The sequence below is a fragment of the Oncorhynchus keta genome, chromosome 19 (assembly GCF_023373465.1).
Source record: "Oncorhynchus keta strain PuntledgeMale-10-30-2019 chromosome 19, Oket_V2, whole genome shotgun sequence".
In the NCBI taxonomy this organism is placed as follows: Eukaryota; Metazoa; Chordata; class Actinopteri; order Salmoniformes; family Salmonidae; genus Oncorhynchus; species Oncorhynchus keta.
In genome coordinates, this window is record NC_068439.1 from 21292751 (window position 1) to 21314803 (window position 22053).

A 22053-nucleotide genomic window follows, 5' to 3' on the forward strand; every position below is an offset into this window, starting at 1 on the left:
CAAACATATCAAGAATATTTCAAGGACAGCTTTTTTCCATCTTTGTAACATTGCAAAAATCAGAAACTTTCTGTCCAAAAAGTTATGCAGAAAAGCTAATCCATGCATTTGTCACCTCTAGATTAGACTACTGAAATGTTATACTCTCCGGCTACTACCTACTACCTGCTCCTACCTATCTCTCTGATTTGGTCCTGCCGTACATGCCTACAAATGTGCTACGGTCACAAGGCCTCCTTATTGTCCTTAGAATTTCTAAGCAAACAGCTGGAGGGAGGGCTTTCTCCTATAGAGCAACATTTTTATGGAATGGTCTACCTATCCGTATGAGAGACGCACACTCGGTCTCGACCTTTAAGTCATTACTAAAGACTCATCTCTTCAGTAGGTCCTATGATTGAGTGTAGTCTGGTCCAGGTGTGCAGAAAGACACTGGAGCGACGAACCGCCATTGCTGCCTCTGCCTGGCCTGCTCCGCTCTCTCCACTGGGATTCTCTGCCTCTGATACTATTACGTGGGCTGAGTCACTGGCTTACTGGTGCTCTTCCATGCTGTTCTTAGGAGGGGTGCGTCACAGACGTGATCTTCCTGTCTGGGTTTGCGCCCCTCGGGCTCATGCAGTGGAGGAGATCTTCGTGGGCCTTGTGTCAGCATAGTAAGTTGGTCTGTTGATATCGCTTTAGTGGTGTGGGGCTGTGCTTTGTCAAAGTGGGTGGGGTGATATCCTGCCTGGTTGGCCGTGTGCGGGGGGTATCGTCGGACAGAGCCACAGTGTCCCCCGAAACACCCCTGTCTCCATTATCTATGCTGCAATTGTCGATGTGCCGGGGGGCTAGGGTCAGTCTATTATACACGGTGTAATTCTCCCATCTTATCTGGTGTCCTGTGTGAATTTAAGTATGATCCCTCTAATTCTCTTTCTCTCCCTCTCTCCCTCTCCTCCCGGAGGACCTGAGCCCTAGGATCATGCCTCAGGACTATCTGGCATGATGCCTCCTGGCTGCCCCCAGTCCTCCTGGTCGTTCTGTTGCTCCCATTCAAGTGTTCTGCCTGCGGCTAGGGAAACCTGACCTGTTCACCGGACATACTACCTTGTCCCAGACCTGCGGTTTTCAACTCTCTTTCACTACTGCACCTGTTGTCTCAACCTCTGAAAGCTCAGCTATGAAAAGCCAAATGACATTTACTCCCGAGGTACTGACCTGTTGCACCCTCTACAACCACTGCTTATTATTTGACCCTACTGGTCCTCTATGAACGTTTAAACATCTTGAATAACAATCTGGCCTTAAATGGCCATATATTCTTGTAATCTCCGCCTGGCACAGCCAGAAGAGGACTGGCCCCATATCAGAGCCTGGTTCCTCTCTAGGTTTCTTCCTAGATTCTGGCCTTTCTAGTGAGTTTTTCCTAGCCACCTTGATTCTACATCTGCATTGCTTGCTATTTGGGGTTTTAGTCTGGGTTTCTGTATAGCACTTTGTGACATCTGCTGATGTAAAAAGGGATTTATAAATACATTTCATTGCTACTACTCTTAAACCTTTGGATGCCATCTACCATAATGCTCTTTGTTTTGATACAGGCTACAGTTTTGATACTCATCACTGCATCCTATATCAAAAGATGGCTGGGCTTTGCTAAAGACCTGTCGATCTCTACATTACTCCCTTTTTGTTTACCCTACTTCACAAACCTCAGTCTTATTTAACATTGATGTTGAAGTATACACCCCTGAGTTGCCTAACCCATTCACAGGATTGGTTATCTCTTGAGGTTCATAGGGTCTCCACCGAGCTAGGTTAATCTGATTTTATTTTTAGCGCACCGTATTTCTGGAACTGTCACGCCCTGATCTGTTTCACCTGTCCTTGTGCTTGTCTCCACCCCCCTCCAGGTGTCGCCCATTTTCCCCATTTTCCCCGGGTAATTTGTACTTGTGTTTTCTGTCTGTCTGTGCCAGTTCGTCTTGTTTGTTCAAATCCTACCAGCGTTTTCTCAGCTCCTGTTTGTTCCTAGTCTCTCTTTTTCTCATCCTCCTGGTTTTTGACCTTTGCCTGACCTGACCCTGAGCCTGCCTGCCGTCCTGTACCTTGGACTCTGCTCTGGATTATCGACCCCTACCTGCCTTGACCTGTCATTTGCCTGCCCCTGTGATTCCAATAAACATTGTTACACAGTCTGCACTTGGGTCTTACCTTGATTCCTGATAGGAACAAAATTCAAAACACAGTATATTCATCTTGATGTTCTGGTGCAGTTCAGGCAATTTAAAGTATTGATTGATTGACTTATTTACAGAGGATGGCATAATCTAACTCACCAACGGTAACTCTTAATCTGTTCAAGCTAGATACACCAAACCAACTTTCACATGTTAAGGTTATCCTAACTTCAAATTCTTTAAAACTTTTATCAACTTAAACTATATGAATTAGCATAAAATAACCCACCAACAGCACCTCTTGAACCGTTGAAATTTGCGACCAAGCTTTAACTTCCTGACTGATGTCTTGAGATGTTGCTTCAATATATCCACATCATTTTCCTACCTCATGATTCCATCTATTTTGTGAAGTGCACCAGTTCCTCCTGCAGCAAAGGACCCCCACAACATGATGCTGCCACCCCCGTGCTTCACGGTTGGAGTGGTGTTCTTCGGCTTGCAAGCATCCCCCTTTTTCCTCAAAACATAACAATGGTCATTATGGCCAAACAGTTCTATTTTTGTTGCATCAGACCAGACAACATTTCTCCAAAAAGTATGATCTTTGTCCGCATGTGCAGTTGTAAACCGTAGTCTGGCTTTTTTATTGCAGTTTTGTAGCAGTGGCTTCTTCCTTGCTGAGCGGCATTTCAGGTTATGTTGATATAGGACTCGTTTTACTGTGGATATAGATACTTTGTACCCGTTTCCTCCAGCATCTTCACAAGCTCCTTTGGTGTTGTTCTAGTATTGATTTGCACTTTTTGCTCCAAAGTACGTTCCTCTCTAGGAGACAGAACACGTCTCCTTCCTGAGTGGTATGACGGCTTCGTGGTCTCATGGTGTTTATACTTGTGTACTATTGTTTGTACAGATGAACGTGGTACCTTCAGGCGTTTGGAAATTGCTTCCAAGGATGAACCAGACATGTGGAGGTCTACAATTTATTTTCTGAGGTCTTGGCTGATTTCTTTTGATTTTCCAGTGATGTCAAGCAAAGAGGCTCTGAGTTTGAAGGTATACCTTGAAATGCATCGACAGGTTCACCTCCAATTCACTCAAATGATGTCAATTAGCCCAACAGAAGCTTCTAAAGCCAGGACATAATTTTATAGAATTTCCCAAGCTGTTTAAAGGCAGTCAACTTAGTGTATGTAAACTTCTGACCCACTGGAATTGTGATTATGTGAATTATAAGTGAAATAATCTGTCTGTAAACAATCGTTGGAAAAATGTATTATGTCATGCACAAAGTAGATGTCCTAACCGACTTGCCAGAACTAGTTTGTTAAAAAGACAATTGTTGAGTATATATATGCGTGTGTGTTATTTCAGAGTATTTAGGCAAGTCAACTGGCTAACTGTTCAATTGCATACCTAGGATACACATTGCTCAGTTTATAGACTTGCCAGCTCAACTTCAGGGCGGGCTTTCGCGCGTGAGGAGCAGCGGGTGAGAGTGGAGGAGAGGGAAAAAGCAGAGCGCGCTGCCAGAAAAGTGACGTCGGCAGGCACGAGCTTTAATAACATCACCAGTCCCAGTCCCAGACAGTGGTCCTCGCGGAGGAGATGACAACTAGAAGATTGCCTGGGACTTGTGGAGTGCGAAATATTTTGTTTTTAGTAAAGGAATAATTCTGGGTTCAATGAATTTACAATTCCTAACCAGTGATGAGCTGGCTGCTAAAGTGGATTCTTATAGCAGCAGGGATTCAACAGGTGAGAGAGTGCCATTATAATACTTTATCAACACTTGGTTTACGCCTTATGTACCAAATCTATTTATTTCTGATGTGCCATATCTGATTCATGATTTCTTTAGAATAGAATAGTATTATTGATGCTTCCGATAAATTCACCGTGTATTCACAAGTTATCCCTCCATTTGTTAGTTGTACTTTACTGCCACCATGTGGTTATGTAGAGTCATGTTTTGCATTTTACTCCAGATTCAAGGACTTCTTGGACAGTACTGTAATAGCATGGCATCAACAAATATCAAATACTATGTTTCTAGTTTAATGTGGCCCTATCTGCCAAGTTAGGAAAGGTTTTTCATTAATTCAATACTTCACACGTTAAAACTGCTCAAACAGTCTCAAAATATCTGGCCTCAAACTGAAGTTTTTTCACTCACACTGCATCAAATTGGGAGAGAAAAAACAACTGCTTACACAAAGAGATGAAGATGAGTCTATGATTCTCTATGTTGATTTGACCAGAGTTGTGCTCATGGTCTACCCTCAACATTCAGCTTGCACTTTCTCAACCTGACAACAGACTGCATGTGTGACACAACATTGGTCATTTCACCCAGGTTTGGCAGGGGTTAGAGGTCACATCAGTTAAACACTCCACATCTGAGGAAAGAAAGTTCCAAGTTTCTTATCTGACCTATATGGCAGTATTATCAAGGTCACATTAGAAGTCAATCAAGATATTTGATAAACCATTTATCACTTTTTTCAATCCCAGATGCCCAAACAGCATTTGATGTTGATGTTATGTCTGCTTGAGGTCACATTGGTCACATGGTCACACAAAGGTCACACAAAAGGTCAAGGGGTTATAAGTCTGAACAGGTGATGGTATTGACATTAATCTCAATACCAATTTTGTCTGTCTAGATATGATGGGGGTAAGGAACAATAAAGCTTTGTATACACACATAAACCGCCAAGCACAAAGCTTCTCATCTCAACAGAAAACACAGTTCAAATTCATGTTATGCAATATGTATATATATGGATTTTAAGAAAAAAAATTGTACTCTCTTCATCCAATTTCCCTTCATTTTTAGATTAAAAAGCTACATGGAGACGATAAACTGTTATTTTCATGATCAGTTATTGTCTGTGTCTTTTTCATTACCTTGTGAAACACCCCCATAAAGCCCTTTAATGCTGAAAGTGACACGTTGGCTGAATCCCAAATGACACCCTATTCCAAAAGAGTGTACTATATAGGGAATAGGGTGCCATCTGGGATGTAACCGTGTTCTCTGATGTTGTTGTGTAATGACTGAGCCTGATGACTGCTGACTACGCTTCAGCGGCAGATCCCCTGGGTACTGGCTCTGTGGTACACCCATGATTAAATCTCATTTATCTGCATTAAACATCCTATGTGCTCAATGGATTTACTATTTGTTACTATAATTATATTAGAAAAATCTGAAGGCAACTGATGGGCTGCCAAGAACAAGCTTAGGAAAACAAAAATAACATGATTAAGGGGTCTTTTTCACATTTAATTAATTGCAGATTAATTGTGTCTGTATAACCTACCTGGATCAGAAGCGCTTTGGCTTTTATGATATTAATATAAATATGTTGAGGCTGAAATGTAATTAGAGAGGTTTAATACAGAATAAGACCCTGCAGTAATATAGGAATCTCCAAGAAAAGTTCATTTAGCACTGTTGGTCGGCCCATACTGGAGGCAGCGCTTGCTGTTATGACAGCATCAACATGATTTACAATTGTTTTCATTGAGACGGTTTCCTGTACACATATTAAGCCTAGTCCTGGACTAAAAAGGCCTCATCTGTGTCTGGGAAACCAGCCCCAAAAAGTTCCCTACAAAAAATCTGTTTGTTGAATGTTCAGACATCAGAAATGAAAGTTTGGCCCTCAGACGTTAGGCATAAAAAGTAGAGTGTCACGTTCACAAAATATGACATTTTAAAGTAGCCCATTAGGCGATCTGGCTACTCCATGTGTAATAATGGGTTATGGAACACTCTGTGTCCTGACTCATACGAGGAAGTCCTGCTCTTATAATGTGAGGCCAAGACTGAGAATCATTTTTGGAGTTATAAATACTGAGCCAGTCTGAGCCAGCGGACGAGCCAGTTTCCTCTGTAGGGACTTAAACAGTCTGGATCCAAGACCAACCGCCATTTGTTTGGTTGTAAAACTCTTCCTAGTGGCTTGTTCAGACAGCACATCTGTTTTGAGTGCTTTAAAAAAAGGGGTGCTTTTGATTTGATCACACACACACACACAAATTGGGTTTCTGATCTCGGCATAAATATATACAGTTTGTACAGGCAATATTCATGGGCTGAAATGTTGGACACGTTTTATTGTATTGTCACGTCAGCTGTGAAAATACTTTTATATTTTCAAAGAAACTATGAAAAATGGCCTACAGGCAGAATATTGTGTAGACAGGGGAACAAAAAGTACTTTGACTGATCAGCGTCATCTTTCTTTTACCTCCCTTACCCTGTTAATCATCCTTGATGTTGTTGTACAATCCGAACAAGGCCAGCCAGACCTTTAGGCACATTCAGGGCTTGCAACACTTATCTAGCCAAATAGGGGATTTGGGTCTATTAGTTCTTAGGCCGATATAGGACATGTTGGAAATAAAAAAAGATTAAGGACATGATGCTAATTACGACTTTGATCCTTGGGGCAACAGCCTATTATTCCCCCGTAACTGATGTGATTGTGATACAGGTGATCCACGTGCTAACAAGTACATGTGCTTCACAGGAGGTTGGTGCCACCTTCATTGGGGAGGACGGGCTTGTGGTAATGGCTGGAGTGGAATGGGAGGAACGGTATCAAATACATGGTTTCCATGTGTTTGATGCCATTCCATCTACTCCGTTCCAGACATTATTATGAGCCATCATCCCCTCAGCAGCCTTCACTGATTGCGCTTTTAAATTGTCCCAGACATGGAAACCTACACAGATAACATACTGTACATCTTTGATGCTTTAGGAATGTCTGTTTTCTACTAACATGGTTTATTGTGTTATCAAAAGTCATAGCGTTTGACCATAGAAAACTAAAATATGTATTATGTATAGCAAAGTGCGTAACACTAACTCCTCCCTGTCCCTCTCATCTAGGCCTACTCCCAGACCCAGATTTCCACTGCCATGCTGCCCCTAGCAGAATCCACAGACCTAGAGCCATACAACCGGACCCAGTACTGCCACTGGCCCTGTGAGTGCCCCCTGGTCCCCCATTCCTGCCCTTCAGGGGTGAGCTTGCTCATGGATGGCTGTGACTGCTGCAAGGCCTGCGCCAGGCAGGTGGGGGAGGAGTGCAACGAGGCAGACACTTGTGACTACCATAAGGGATTGTACTGCGATTACAGCTCAGACAAGCCTAGGTACGAAAAAGGAGTGTGTGCATGTAAGTGTCATTTACCACACATACTCTAACCTACTAAAGACACGACATGATTAAAGGAATAATCCACTCAAACTATATTTTGGTATTTGTTTCATTAGTTCAGTGCTGATACAGTCCCAAAATATTTTGCATGTCAGCAATCTGGTTTTCAAGATATATGAAATTGTAACTTGCCACATTATCATGATGATGTGGCAAGTTACAATTTGCAAGTCCTATATCTTGAAAACCTGATTGCTGATATACAAATCATTTTGGGACTGTATCAGCAGTGGACTAATGAAAAAAAATACCAAAATATAGGTTTCACAATCATATTACCCAATGTCACGACATGTTTGTTTTTGTTCAGATAACACTAAAAACATTGTCTGCTACATTACATTGTTATCATTACCTTATTCACTGTGTATCTCTCTGTGATGTAAGACTGCTGTCCTGACCTTCTTTGCCAGATATGGTTGGCGTGGGCTGCGAGCATGATGGTGTGATCTACCGGAATGGGCAGAGCTTCAAACCCAGCTGTAAATACCAGTGTCTGTGTGTGAACGGGGCCATCGGGTGCGTGTCACTGTGTACGGACTCCCAGCCCCCCCGGGTGTGGTGCCAGAACTCAAGGAGGGTCAAGATCCCAGGACGCTGCTGTGAACAGTGGATCTGTGACGAGCCCAAGAAGGGGAGGAAGACTGCTCCAAGACATGCAGTGGAAGGTAGGACACAGATCCATCAATCAATCAAACAATTGATCAAGCAATCAATCAGTCAGTCAGTCAGTCAATCAATTAATCAGTGGTGGCTGGTGTCACTTCAAATAGGAGTACAGGCTCATTGTAGTGGCTGGAATGGAATAAATGGAACCGTTTCAAACACATTGTTACCATTAGTGATGGAGAAATAGTCCATGTGTTCAATACCATTCCATTCCAGTCATTACATGGATAGAGTCTCGTGTATTGAGAATCTTGTAACACTAATAACCATGGTAATATTGAGCAATTCTTTGAGAACTGTGAAGCAAAATAGTTTGAGGACATTGCTTCAAAGTACCGTCCTATAGGTTAACTCAAACCCTGTTCCCAGAGAGCTACCATCCTGTAGGTTAACTCAAACCCTGTTCCCAGAGAGCTACCATCCTGTAGGTTAACTCAAACCCTGTTCCCAGAGAGCTACCATCCTGTAGGTTAACTCAAACCCTGTTCCCAGAGAGCTACCGTCCTATAGGTTAACTCAAACCCTGTTCCCAGAGAGCTACCATCCTGTAGGTTAACTCAAACCCTGTTCCCAGAGAGCTACCGTCCTGTAGGTTAACTCAAACCCTGTTCCCAGAGAGCTACCGTCCTGTAGGTTAACTCAAACCCTGTTCCCAGAGAGCTACCGTCCTGTAGGTTAACTCAAACCCTGTTCCCAGAGAGCTACCGTCCTGTACGTTAACTCAAACCCTGTTCCCAGAGAGCTACCGTCCTGTAGGTTAACTCAAACCCTGTTCCCAGAGAGCTACCGTCCTGTAGGTTAACTCAAACCCTGTTCCCAGAGAGCTACCGTCCTGTAGGTTAACTCAAACCCTGTTCCCAGAGAGCTACCGTCCTGTAGGTTAACTCAAACCCTGTTCCCAGAGAGCTACCGTCCTGTAGGTTAACTCCAACCCTGTTCCTAGAGAGCTACCGTCCTGTAGGTTAACTCAAACCCTGTTCCCAGAGAGCTACCATCCTGTAGGTTAACTCAAACCCTGTTCCTAGAGAGCTACCATCCTGTAGGTTAACTCAAATCCTGTTCCCAGAGAGCTACCGTCCTATAGGTTAACTCCAACCCTGTTCCTGGAGAGCTACCATCCTGTAGGTTAACTCCAACCCTATTCCTGGAGAGCTGACAGGTGTATAAAGTCGAGCACACAGCCATGCAATTTCCATAAACAAACATTAACAGTAGAATAGCCTTACTGAAGAGCTCAGTGACCTTTCCAACAAGTCAATTCGTCAAATTTCTGCCCTGCTAGAGCTGCACCGGTCAACTGTAACTGCTGTTATTGTGAAGTGGAAACGTCTAGGAGCAACAGTGGCTCAGCCGCTAAGTGGTAGGCCACACAAGCTCACAGAACGGGACCGCTGAGTGCTGAAGCGCGTAAAAATCATCTGTCCTTGGTTGCAACACTCACTAACTAGTTCCAAACTGCCTCTGCAAGCAGCATCAGCACGAAATATTTTTGTTGGGCGCTTCATGAAATGGGTTTCCATAACCGAGCAGCCGCACTCAAGCCTAAGATCACTATGTGCAAAGCCAAGCGTCGGCTGGAGTGGTGTAAAGCTTGCCGCCATTGGACTCTGGAGCAGTGGAAACGCGTTCTCTGGAGTTATGAATCACGCTTCATTATCTGGCAGTCCAACGGACAAATCTGGGTTTGGCGGATGCCAGGAGAACACTACCTGCCCCAATGCATAGTGCCAACTGTAACGTTTGGTGGAGGATGAATAATGGTCTGGGGTAGGTTTTCATTTTTTGTGCTAGACCCCTTAGTTCCAGTGAAGGGAAATCTTAATGCTACAGCATGCAATGACATTCTAGAAGATTCTGTGCTTCCAACTTTGTGGCAACAGTTTGTGGAAGGCCCTTTCCTGTTCCAGCATAACACTGCTCCCGTGCCAAAGCGAGGTCCATACAGAAATGGTTTGTCGAGATCGGTGTGGAAGAACTTGACAGGCCTGCGCAGAGCCCTGACCTCAACCTCATCGAACACCTTTGGGATGAATTGGAGCGCCAACTGTGAGCCAGGCCTAATTGCCCAACATCAGTGCCAGACATCACTAATGCTCTTGTGGCTGAATGAAATCAAGTCCAACATCTAGTGGATCTAGTCCAACAACATCTAGTCCAACATCTAGTGGATGTTCCAACATCTAGTGGAATGCCTTCCCAGAAGAGTAGAGGCTGTTATAGCAGCAAAGAGAGGACCAACTCCGTATTAATGCCCATGATTTTGGAATGAGAGGTTCGACGAGCAGGTATCCGCATACTTTTGGTCATGTGGTGTATTAGGTCCAGTTTTGATGAATAATGTCTAAAAAGCACTTCTGTCACTGCCCATATTAAATTGTAGTCTCTCTCTCTCTCTCTCTCTCTCTCTCTCTCTCTCTCTCTCTCTCTCTCTCTCACACACTTCCTCTCTGCCTGTCTCTGTTGACATAGCTCTTCCTGTTGAGGTGAAGGGCCAGAGCAGGAACTGTGTGATCCAGACAACCTCCTGGAGTATCTGCTCTAAGACTTGTGGTCGAGGTCTGTCCCTGCGTGTCTCTAATGCTAACGACAGGTGTGAGATGGTAAAAGAGTCCCGCCTCTGCAACATACGGCCCTGTGAGGTGGACATCACCAAGCACATCAAGGTACATGTACAGAGTATGTGTATGCATACACACGTTTACCCACATATATGGGCACGGACACAAATCCATGCATACATGTACGCATTGCAAAGGGGTCTAATGTTTGTTTGTTATGTTATCTATATTGAAGAGTTCACATTGCAAAAAAAGACCTCTCTTATCTCTCAGCCAGGGAAGAATTGTATGAACATCTACAGAGAAGAGAAGCCAAAAAACTTTACCATCTCAGGCTGTGTCAGTAAGAAGTCTTACAGGCCTAAATACTGTGGGGTCTGCGTGGCCACGGACCATCGCTGCTGCATTCCCTACAAGTCCAAGACCATCGATGTGGAGTTTCTGTGTCCCAACGGTGCCGTGTTCATCTGGCAAGTCATGTGGATCAACGCCTGCTTCTGTAACCTCAGCTGCAAGAACCCCAATGACATCTTCGCTGAGCTGGAGAATTACTATGGCTACCCTGAGATCGTGAACTGAGACATTTCAATAATAAGCCATGCTCTTATTATGGGCTCTATTCAATCAGATCTGCTTAGCCAACATCCGCATAGCAGTTATTTTGATGGTGTTAGAGGTGGAACTGCTTTAGAGCTGTCAAGCCACAAGTGGCTCCCGGTATTATACCTAAAGCGGACATTGCCATCGGCTGCACGGAGGCACATGAACAGCCACAGGAATGTACACCTCCATTATCATGATAGAAATGCGTATTATTTAGTTTTAATGATTTTAAATTTGAGCGTCATTATTTCTATATAGCCTACACTTTCTCCTTCTGAACTTCTAACGGGAGTGTGACGGGTGTGGATTTGTGACAATGGTCGCATGTGTAGCTGCTCACCGATTTGCATTTCGATCTCTGAAACATCCACTATGCAGGTGTCTGCTATCGCTGGTTAATGCCTGATCTAATTGATCCTAGGCCTAAGCCTCCATCTACCCCTATTTTCACCTACTTTTCCTTTTCTCAATGTTTTTTTGTTTGTCAGACTTTCAGAAACTCTGTTTTATATGTGAATTTATTTTATACATAGAGGCCGGTATTCAATCTAAGGCACGTTTTAGAACAACGCTCCATACAGCAGACAGTCCGCCTTTTAAAGGCAATTTCCCCAGCATTCACAGAGATGGCATTCAGTCCATTCAGTCCATCCATTCAGTCCATCCATTCAGTCCATCCATTCAGTTTCATCCATTCAGTTTCATCCATTCAGTCCATCCATTCAGTCCATCCATTCAGTTTCATCCATTGGATTGAATTCCAGACAAAGCAGTTTTTCTTACAAGGGGATCTTTCTTTTGCTTTTTTTCCTATTGGAAAAATGTGTAAATCAATATTTTTTGTTTGTTTTTTTTAGCTCATCTTTATATGGTTGCTTTCGGAAATAGTTTATTGACTTACAAGTAAACCAAGTGTGTGAAATATTTTAGTTATAATTTATTGAAGTACATTTTTGAATACTAAATGATTGAACAAATTGTTTGTCATACAGGTATTTTTATATTAACAGTAACAAGTTTCATGAAATCTCGTTCATACTCATGTAAAGATTGTTCAATTCAGAGCCACGCGATCAAATCAATGAGTAAGAGATGACGTGAGATGCTACTATAGACTGCATGTGCTATATATATGGTTAAAGATCCTGTGGAACTGTGGTATCATTTGATCTTACAATCATTCAAAATGACGACAACACCAGGACAAAAAGTTATAGGTTTTTAATAAATACAAATTGTTATGCTATATTTAATGCTTCTCATCTACAGCATTAGGCAGTTATGCATCTTCATAAAGCGATGTTCTACATAGCCGGCAAGTGTTGCTGTAGCGCACGTAAGAGTGGGAGAGGGTTTTTGAGAAGCTCTATGGCTAACTCGGATCTTTATATCACATCATGTGGATCGGCTTGACTTTCTCAAATCCATCAGAACAAAGAAGTCTTAGTAAGTCAGAGGGTTTCCATGGCACATTATCTCTGTTTGCCGGGATTGCATAGAAATAACCATTTACACAAGAAGAAATATCCAAAAGAACAATTGTGCCTGAAGCCATGATCTGTTAATAAAGCAACAATATGTGATTGTTTGATCAATGAAAGGATAACCTCATGAAATGCTCTATAATAGATCCAGAAGAATGTTAACTCCAGACGAAACAGACGTCCTAAAAGAGAGGAATCATTACAGGAATGTGTTGTATGTACATGATACTTTTCAATTCCCTCCTTTCCAAAATTTCAAAGACTAATAGCAATTTGAGAAGATAAAAAAGACTGCATATATATTTATTTTTGATCCACTTGCCTACCTATTCTTACACCACTTCTCTCCTGTATCCCACAGTACATTAATCAGAACATTGAAAAGTTAACGATGAACAATTAGAAAGTCATTTATAGTCAGGTACACATTTGAGAAAGCTGTGTCATGTAATAAAGAACTATAGACACAAACAAAAAAAAATCGGTCTTGATGACAAACTGCTGTACTAAGTACTGGTTCTGCAGCCACAGCTTTTTCCCACATTCTCTGTTGCGCTGTGTCACTCTGCTGCGTTGCCACTAACAACTAGATATTCCACCTGACGCGGCAGATGGGAAGGGATCTGTTTATTTCAGAATACGTTTTTCCCTCTAAGGAATTTCCTTCATAATGCAGTAGTATATGCTTGCATAGCCTTACACACACAACCTCTTCGCATAACTCTTTGGCATAGAGACATTCTCTAGTTGTGTATGTGTGTTTGTAGGTGTGGTTAGTGGCAGCGCAGCAGGAACCAGGGTGCAGAGGTTAAAGGTTGAGTGTCATATAAGGGTCATCTAGCAGGACACTTCGGTGGACTTGAGCGCAGTGCTGCTGTTTGCTGTGCCTTCCATACTGTCCGTGTGGGAGCGGCCACGCTTCTCGTTGGTGTGTGACCGGCTCCTGTTTCCCTCGTTTGTGTGAGACCGGCTCCTGTTGCCATCCATGGAGTGGATGCTGGAGCCGGATGCAGTGCGAGAGCGGACCAGTCTGGTCATGCTGGCGGCGGGCACTGAGGAAAGAGGAGACCAGGTTAAAGATCCATTCACACTGTGTTCATAGTCAACTGAATTCTGAATGTGGGCACTATATTTCATATTCAATAATCATTATAGAACAGGTTAACTGGCATCCCCATTATTTTTATTTCTACTTTGCACATTCTTCCACTGCAAATCTACCATTCCAGTGTTTTACTTGCTATATTGTATTTACTTTGCCACCGTGGCCTTTTTTTGCCTTTACCTCCCTTACCTCACCTCATTTGCTCACATCGTATATAGACTTGTTTCTACTGTATTATTGACTGTATGTTTGTTTTACTCCATGTGTATCTGTGTCGTTGTATGTGTTGAACTGCTTTGCTTTATCTTGGCTAGGTCGCAATTGTAAATGAGAACTTGTTCTCAACTTGCTTACCTGGTTAAATAAAGGTGAAATATTACAAATTTAAAAAATGTAAAATCCTGTTGTTATCTGAAGGTGCAGTTACTAATCTCACCCACCAGGTGGCAGGCAAACTCCTTACAGGTTGACGTGAACACCCACATTTCTTTTGCAAACAGTAATAGGGTAACCAGACTTTTATGTTTCTACATAGTTAAAGACTAAATACTATATTAAATACTTGTGTTAATATAATTACTGGTCAGCGTTGGTTACACAGAGAGTGTGTGTTGGAGTGTGTACTTACTGTAGCCCATTCCCTGAATGAAGTACTTGAAGGCCTCTGTCAGCTTTGCAGGCTGTTGGGTGAACAAAGGAGAAAGTTAGCAACTTGTTTCCCTGGTATTATCCACATAATGACATAAGACAGATTCATGTCCTATCCTACAAACTGTGATAATGAGAGGCATATGTATGACAGCCGTTGTAGCAGCAGGTGCTGAGCTGGGTATTAGCTCTCCAGACCTGACGTATGTGCCTCATTGCCACTGTCACTAATGCTCTTAAGTCAAGCTGCCGTTGTATTACCCCCCTAATGATTATCCCTTTGCCACCCCACCTCACCTGCGTGAACATGTTAACCAATTAGAAACGCACCTGGTCAACCATGGGCAGGCCTCCGCAATCCGCCATCTGGAAAAAATAAACACGTCATTCAAGAGGGCAGAGTTAAGGTATCAGGTCAGCAGCGGTACGACATTAGTCACCCCCCATTACACAAAACAACCTCCCATCTAACACTTCCTCAATGTGAAACAAGTGTTTTCCATCAGCCTCTGGACAGTTAACAGTTTAGCGTCTGTAAAACGTGCCCATTTCAGAGCTTTACAGAACGCATTAGGTCACAGCCAGGGGCGTGCACATCATAGGTAGGCCAGACAGGAAGGATTGTGACCTGGGTCATGTTTATCAGGAACCAAACAGAGGTAAACAAACTCAAACAAGGAGGGCACAATCTGGACTTGGTCCAATAAGAAACTCAAATTTTCCATTGCAAAACGTTTTCCATTACGTGCCTAATGAACAGACCCTGGAGGCTGGGTACAGCAGCATAGCCTCAACCTGCGGTCTCAGGGGTTCAAAGCAGCGCTAGTAAATCAGTCACCAGGTAGTTGCTGAGCTCCTGGAAGCTCATCAGACTGCCTAGCCAATATTATGACCTATTATTAGCAGGAGGTAGATTGTAGGGGGCCACTCACCTTGAGCAGTGTGGTCTTTGTCGGGTCCAGCTTAGTATTGCACTCTACCTGTAGATGCACAGTACAGAGTCTAATTGAGGGACTAAATATTTACCCTAGTAGAGAAATAAATAGGTAACTGGAGGAGTAATATTTTATTGCTAGAATAGCTTTTGTGGTGTATGATTTCTTTCCCTTTTTTGACCCATGTTTAAATCCTAAAAGTTTTAACCTTTGATAATATCTTGTTGGGTAGGTCAGGGCTCTCCATCCCTGTTACAGGAGGGCTACCCTCCAGTAGGTTTTCACTCCAACCCCAGTTTTATCTAACCTGATTCAGGCTGGGTGCGCTAGATTAGGGTTGGAGCGAAAACCTACAGGGCGGTAGCCCTCCTGGAACAGGGATGGAGAGCCCTGACTTAGATGAAAGGACAACACATGTTCTGATGAACATAGGGACTAAAGACCAGAAGTATTACTGTTAATGTTTATGGCCGTTAGGATTACAGTGTGTATTTGGACTTACCACAGCGTCAACAGCCGGAGAGCTGTCTCCTACCACCAACAGAGAAGGACACCTGAGAGCAAACATTTTTTATTGCTATTTTAATACGCAAGCCTTATTTGATTTAATAGAAGTTTGGCAATGCTTAGGTTGTGACGACTGTACTGATATTAGTGTGATGCACGTGACATCCCGGCAGCTTTGAGAAAAAACACTTTATATCGGAGTTGTCCCTGTTGACGGTCTATGCATATTCATGAGGCTAGCATAGCATCTCACTCTCCATTGAATACAGGCTATTGACGTCAATACCCATCATCGAATATTCAAGAAAGTATTCAAATAACGAGATGTATCCACCAATCCAAAGAGAGGAACAGGAAGGAGCTTGACAGCCCGCCGTTCCGCTCTTTGGTCAACGAATCCCATTGTTAGGGCGGAGACTAGCATCTTGTCATTATATCCATCTGTGGTTATAGTACTACAGAGACAGGAGTTTTTCCCGGACCGAGTAACCACCAGATCAGGCTATAACTGGGGCCCAGAGTTTCTAGGTCAGGGAAAACTCATGGCTCTAGCAATAAGCCATGTGGGATGATTGAGGTATGCCAAAAAGTCTGAAGGTTTGGAACTCACTTCAGGGTTCTGACGGAGATTTTCCCACCAGGAATGGGCCTCTCAATCTCCAGATCCCGCCGGCTGGGATGGGAAAAGGGTGGGATATCAGTGAGGCCCAAACTGAACATACTGACATTTTACAAATATAATATTACATATATATGTTTATCTATTATAGATATGTAATAACATATATTGAAATATTAGAAATACATAGATAAGATACAGTATATTTCTACACTGAATATACAGGCGTCCTCTGTAAGATGTGATTATGTATATTAAATATATACATATTTATGTGGGGTCAAATGATGTTCATGGTAATCTGTGTTATTCTCCTAAATGAGGAATCTAGTGTATTTACATGTTGTAAGACTTGATTAAAAGGGATACTTTGGGATTTTGTCAATGAAGCCCTTTATCTACTTCCCCATAGTCGGATGAACTCATGGATAGCATTTGTATGATTATTCTCTGCAGGAGCCCAGTGTATTTACCTGTTGTAAGCTTTGACAAAGTGGTGCAGGTTGTACTGGTTCATGTCGTTCATGATGTGATGGCGGTAGGTGGCGATAAGGTCATGGTTGTTGGATATTTCCTCCTACGGAGACAGAAATAAACACCTACTCAGACTCTGTGACCTAGTGACAGTACTGCAATATGTAAGCCTGCCACGAACTGTCCTATATCCATGTAGCCCATAATTGGAATAGATTCAATGGGATTATGCTGACGTGATTTGCAGTTTCAATCACTGTCTATTTTGGTGCCCACTGCTCACCTTTCCGAAGAGATGGCCGATGAGCATTTCAGGCAAAGCAGTGACCTGAAAAGAGATTGAAAAGATGATTTGTATATTTTTTTCCATGGGTCAAATAGCAATCATATACATATCTACGTTAACACTGTATAAACAAGCTACGTGACAATGTTGACAATCATTACATTACATTTAAGTCATTTAGCAGACGCTCTTATCCAGAGCGACTTACAAATTGTGACATCCAGTGGAACAGCTAAAAAGGGCTTTATAAGTCATTAAAGTTGATGGATTGTTGTGGATCTGTGGTTGTGTGGAGATGGTCCTGTATAGTACCTTGTTTGCAGCCCAGTCCATCCACCCCTCAGCACAATGGTTGATGTTGACCAGAACCAGGCCTTCCACCAATGCTGGGTAGTCCAGCTAAAAACAGAAACAAACATTTGGTCAATGACTTCATAATGGTGAAACTATACAAACAGTGCTCATTGAAACCTCATAAGGGTCCATTTCATTCACTATACTCATTGAAACATCAACGTTTCGTCAGTTAGGAGTTAAAAGATTAGTATCCCTCCATCATCTGAGTTTCAGCATATTGAGACGGAGTCCCTACAGGGCCGGGTGTTTTGGTACGGAGCCAGTCTACAACATTTCCAGACTCTCAGCAGCAGGCTAAAGCAATAAACAGGACTGTACACCCAAAATCAGCACAGCATCACTGGGAACATTCATCTACTATAACTTCTAATCCCGGTTTGATTCAAACTCTTCATAATGAACCAAACTTAAGCGTAATTGAAAGGGGAAGGGAGGAGGGAGGAAGGCGTCAAACTCACAGCGAATCTCGCCAGAATGTAGGCTCCAGCTCCGACGGCTATTCCAATGATGCTTTTCAGGCTGTGGTTAACAAACAAACAGAATATCATCAGAATTTTTTGAGCCAATAGATGAGGGTCTAAGGCATCATAGTCTTTATTCATAAAGCATCTCAAAATAGGAGTTCTCTTCATTATGATCTAGAAGGCAAAACAGCACTTCTAATCTGAGACACTATGAAAATAGATCCTGAACGGTAAGTAGCATGACATGCTGACCACACCGCTCGCGTCACGTGTGCAAGCGTTGCAAAATAAATTGACACGTACATGTTATTCAATCATTGCACCCACACTGCTCACGTGCGTCAGCGAGCGTCTGCGTAGCCAAGCACTAAAATAGAACTTGGTAGAACTTGTAAACCTTGACGCACTTGACGAACCTTGAAGTCCTGCCTCTCCCATCTCCTCATTGGTTTTTAGGAGCATATACCCACGTGAGTGAATGAAAGATGAACTGAGGTCCACACCCCTGTCAGTTGTGGTAATGCACCTTAAAGTTGGTTACCAACCACCATATAAAGTCCAAAGAAGAAGAACCCTGAAGGAGGGGAGATTACTAGAAACAAACTCGGTTTACCCTTTTATGTGTGGATTAATTGTCGGATTAGAGGACCTTGTGCATTTCAGGTCAAATAACAACCCAATGATTATATCCCAGGACAAATTTGCTAGTAACAGCAAGCTAGCTAGCTAAATTTCCATAAATGTTTAATGCTTTTCAACCTGTCCCCAAACTAATATAGTTGGTTCAGAGTTCATTTAGATATTTCAAGCTACGTGTCCTGATCACATCTGGTGTGGATGGACAAAACCAACATGCGTGTCCTGATCACATCTGGTGTGGGTGGACAAAAGCAACATGTGCATGAGCGGTCTGGTCAGCATTTGAGCCCTATGGACTCGGGTTCAAATGTATGAGGAGAAATATATTTCATAATGAAAATATTGGATCAATTTCTAAATCTTATAAACTTCTTGTTTGGACTTACCCAAAATGCTTGAGGACCAGGGGGAGGGACTCAGACAGCTGATCCATGGAGGGGTACTCATACCTGGAGACAAAACAACAACCCTCAGGGTTAAAGTACTTCCATTATCAACACTTTACAATGCTTCTTATCACTGCCCTCCATATCTCTCTATTCCATCAACAGCCTCATACTGCTTTCTCATATCCTTTCTTTACTTTGATCATCTCTCCTATTCAGATCAATGGGGATCTGGACTCAAGATGCAGACGATCATAAAAAGGAAGCACCAGAACAATCAGGTAAAAAACTATATTCACCTAACATGCAAATTATTTATCAAGAGATCTGTGTAAATGGGCCACAGCAGATCTAGATGCTACAGTACAGAGGTCAAAGGGTGACAGACGAACAGGCTGGTGCAAAGGCGGTGAGGTCTAGGGTGGTCAAGTGGTCTAAGTCACTGCCTCCATAACTCATACCGCTGCAGCATGGGTTTGAATACGGCCCAGTGCCATTTCAACCCACTCTCCTCCTTTCCTCTTTACATCTGTCCTATCCAATCAACAACAAATAAGATAAGGCTAGGTGACTGGGCTCACCCAGTAGAGAAAGTGTTGGCCCCCTCGTGCTGCCCAGGGGCATCGACGTGGCACACAGCAAAGTGCTGCATGATCTCCTGCATGTCCTCATGCTGGAACATGGAGTCAAAGCACGTCTTGTCTGAAACATGGAGATCCGGTACAGGATGTTAGTGATGAGGCTGGATCTCACATGATTTGTGGATGTAAAATGTCTATCACGGTGGCCATTGTGTGCTTCTTCTCAACTTTCAAATGTATCTATTTATTTAAATGTTCATCTTTATTCAGCCAGGTAAGTCATTGAGAATCAATTATCTTTTACAAATGAAGTAAATTCACTTTTCATGATGTTGACTAGCCGTTATAGTCAACGAATAGACGTTCTCATTCTTAAACGTAACAATACCAAAGTGCATGGGGACATTAGTCTTACATTAAGGGGTGACATCAAATCCATTAACTAGGATGGGATGAATGAAGCAAATGGGGCTTACGGTTCAGTCCAATGTCATGGAAGGTGAGGATGACGGGCCGGTCTCCTTTGGGTATCCCCTTCATGGTGCAGTGGATCCTTCCATGGGGAGTCTCTACATCGTGCTCCTAAAGATGGAATAAACCACGGTTAGTAAATAGGGGTACCACAGCACTATATTAAATATTCAAACATAACAACAACAACAAAAAATTGCCCTTCAGAATCACTTGTTTTGAACTTGGGCTGCATGTATTTTCTCCAACACAACACATTGCAATCAGAATACATCCAAACAGACTTAAAGTTCACTCTGAATAAGGGGCAGCAGGTAGCCTAGTTGGGCAGCAAGTAGCCTAGTGGTTAGAGCGTTGGGCCAGTAACCCGAAAGGTTTCTGGATCAAATCCCTGAGCTGACAAGGTAAAAATCTGTTAGTCTTGCCCCTGAACAAGGCAGTTAACCCACTGTTCTCCGTTAGGCCGTCATTGTAAATAAGAATTTGTTCTCAACTGACTTGCCTAGTTAAATAATAAAAACATGATCAATTACCAAAATGTGAAGGCTTCATCAGAAAGTTCCATTGAAAACAAATGTATCCAACTTTCAGTGAAAGAAAATGTAAAGGCTCATGCAAAAGCAGTTAGCCTTTCTGCATTCAGTATCTTCAGTACATTCTGTTTCTCAAGGAGTCATCAACCAGAGCATCTGGCAATAATGTTTTAACAATGACCAACAATAGGATTCAATTCCACATGATTTCTGACTGATGCGTATTACTTCCAAAGAACTTTCAGTCCACCATGTTTTTCACAATCAGATTGTTTATTTCAATCCCACAATAGTACAGAAGAAAAGATAAAGGTAAACAAGCCCAAGACGGCCTATCAAAGCACAACATCAACTACTCCATAACAGACAGAGATCCAACAGTACTTACAGAGGTTTCAATCTCAGCAACAACACTCTCCATGTCCGAATCCCCCTCAAGAACCATGTTTCCTAGTGGCTTTTGGTCACCTGTACTGAGTAAACGGAGGTAGTGCTCTGAGCTATAGATCCAATTGAAGGTAAGCTTCGTTAAAGGTCTTTATGAGGGGACTTGTCTGAGGGTTGTGTTTTATACCCCTGGTACTTACTACTCTGCATAAGCCCTGGCCTCCCATGGTGCTTTGCAAGGTGGTCAAAACAAGATAATTCTAGCTGAAGAGATCCCTAAATTGGATCAGCACAATGTCCGAAAGTGGGACAGCATGGGATATTTAATGAGGACTAGTGCAAAGTGAAGAGTAAGCAAGCCCTCAGATCAGAGGGAATACAGTATAAAAGAGCAATGAATAACTTAACCCAGTTGCCAAAATATCCTCATTTGATGACATATCAGGCAGTCAAGAAAGAGAAAAAATAAAGACATTTTTTTGTAATAGCACTGGCATAATCACATCTGAAGCCTTTATGGTGTTTTAAGTCATTCTGTTAGGTATGTCTGTGTGGCAATGTTTCAATAGATTGAAAACTAACTCAGTATCGTTATGAGATACCGTACAAATACATTGTTTCATATCTCAATGTTATCAGTGTGGGGAGATTATCTTTAGTCTACTATTCCAAAGATAAGATAGACTATTGGCTCCTAGGAGCAATTTTGTTTGCGGCACGTTCAATTTCATAGGCCTCGCCTACTGATACTGCAAGGGTGGCTACCAATAAAATAATATTGCCAGTGGAGTAGGGGAGGAATCCTGGCATCATAAACCCCATACACTGACCAAAACAACTCTTACAAGGAGGCTAGTTAGGTCCAGGTTAAGACCCTGAGGAGTTCTGTCCCAAATGGCAACCTATCCCCTACATAGTGCACACATTTTTACCAAATTAATT

At 42.6% G+C, this 22053-nt stretch overlaps 2 protein-coding genes across 3 annotated transcripts in view; one reads left to right on the forward strand and one right to left on the reverse strand.

The window, feature by feature from the left end:
- Positions 1–3743: 3743 nt before the first annotated feature.
- LOC118397971 (CCN family member 4-like) lies at positions 3744–12302 on the forward strand. The gene is made up of 5 exons (XM_035792847.2): positions 3744–3926; positions 7075–7363; positions 7819–8073; positions 10544–10737; positions 10906–12302. The coding sequence occupies exons 1-5, from the start codon at positions 3879–3881 to the stop codon at positions 11209–11211; spliced, it is 1092 nt and encodes a 363-aa protein (XP_035648740.1). The 5' UTR covers positions 3744–3878; the 3' UTR covers positions 11212–12302.
- Positions 12303–12441: 139 nt separating this feature from the next.
- Positions 12442–22053, reverse strand: part of LOC118397970 (protein NDRG1-like) — a 29765-nt gene continuing 20153 nt past the window's right edge. The window contains exons 1-14 of one of the 2 annotated variants that reach the window (XM_035792846.2): positions 21113–21278; positions 20197–20302; positions 19721–19841; positions 19140–19202; positions 18109–18169; positions 17606–17692; positions 17291–17335; positions 17007–17110; positions 16525–16587; positions 15910–15961; positions 15405–15452; positions 14803–14838; positions 14453–14504; positions 12442–13771 (exon numbers count right to left, since the gene is read on the reverse strand). In XM_035792846.2, coding sequence (XP_035648739.1) covers positions 13557–13771; positions 14453–14504; positions 14803–14838; positions 15405–15452; positions 15910–15961; positions 16525–16587; positions 17007–17110; positions 17291–17335; positions 17606–17692; positions 18109–18169; positions 19140–19202; positions 19721–19841; positions 20197–20302; positions 21113–21169 — 1110 coding nt within the window. In that variant the 5' untranslated portion in view covers positions 21170–21278 and the 3' untranslated portion in view covers positions 12442–13556. Of the gene's footprint in view, positions 13772–14452; positions 14505–14802; positions 14839–15404; positions 15453–15909; positions 15962–16524; positions 16588–17006; positions 17111–17290; positions 17336–17605; positions 17693–18108; positions 18170–19139; positions 19203–19720; positions 19842–20196; positions 20303–21112; positions 21279–22053 lie in introns of those variants that run through there. The other variant, XM_035792845.2, reaches the window with a different exon arrangement.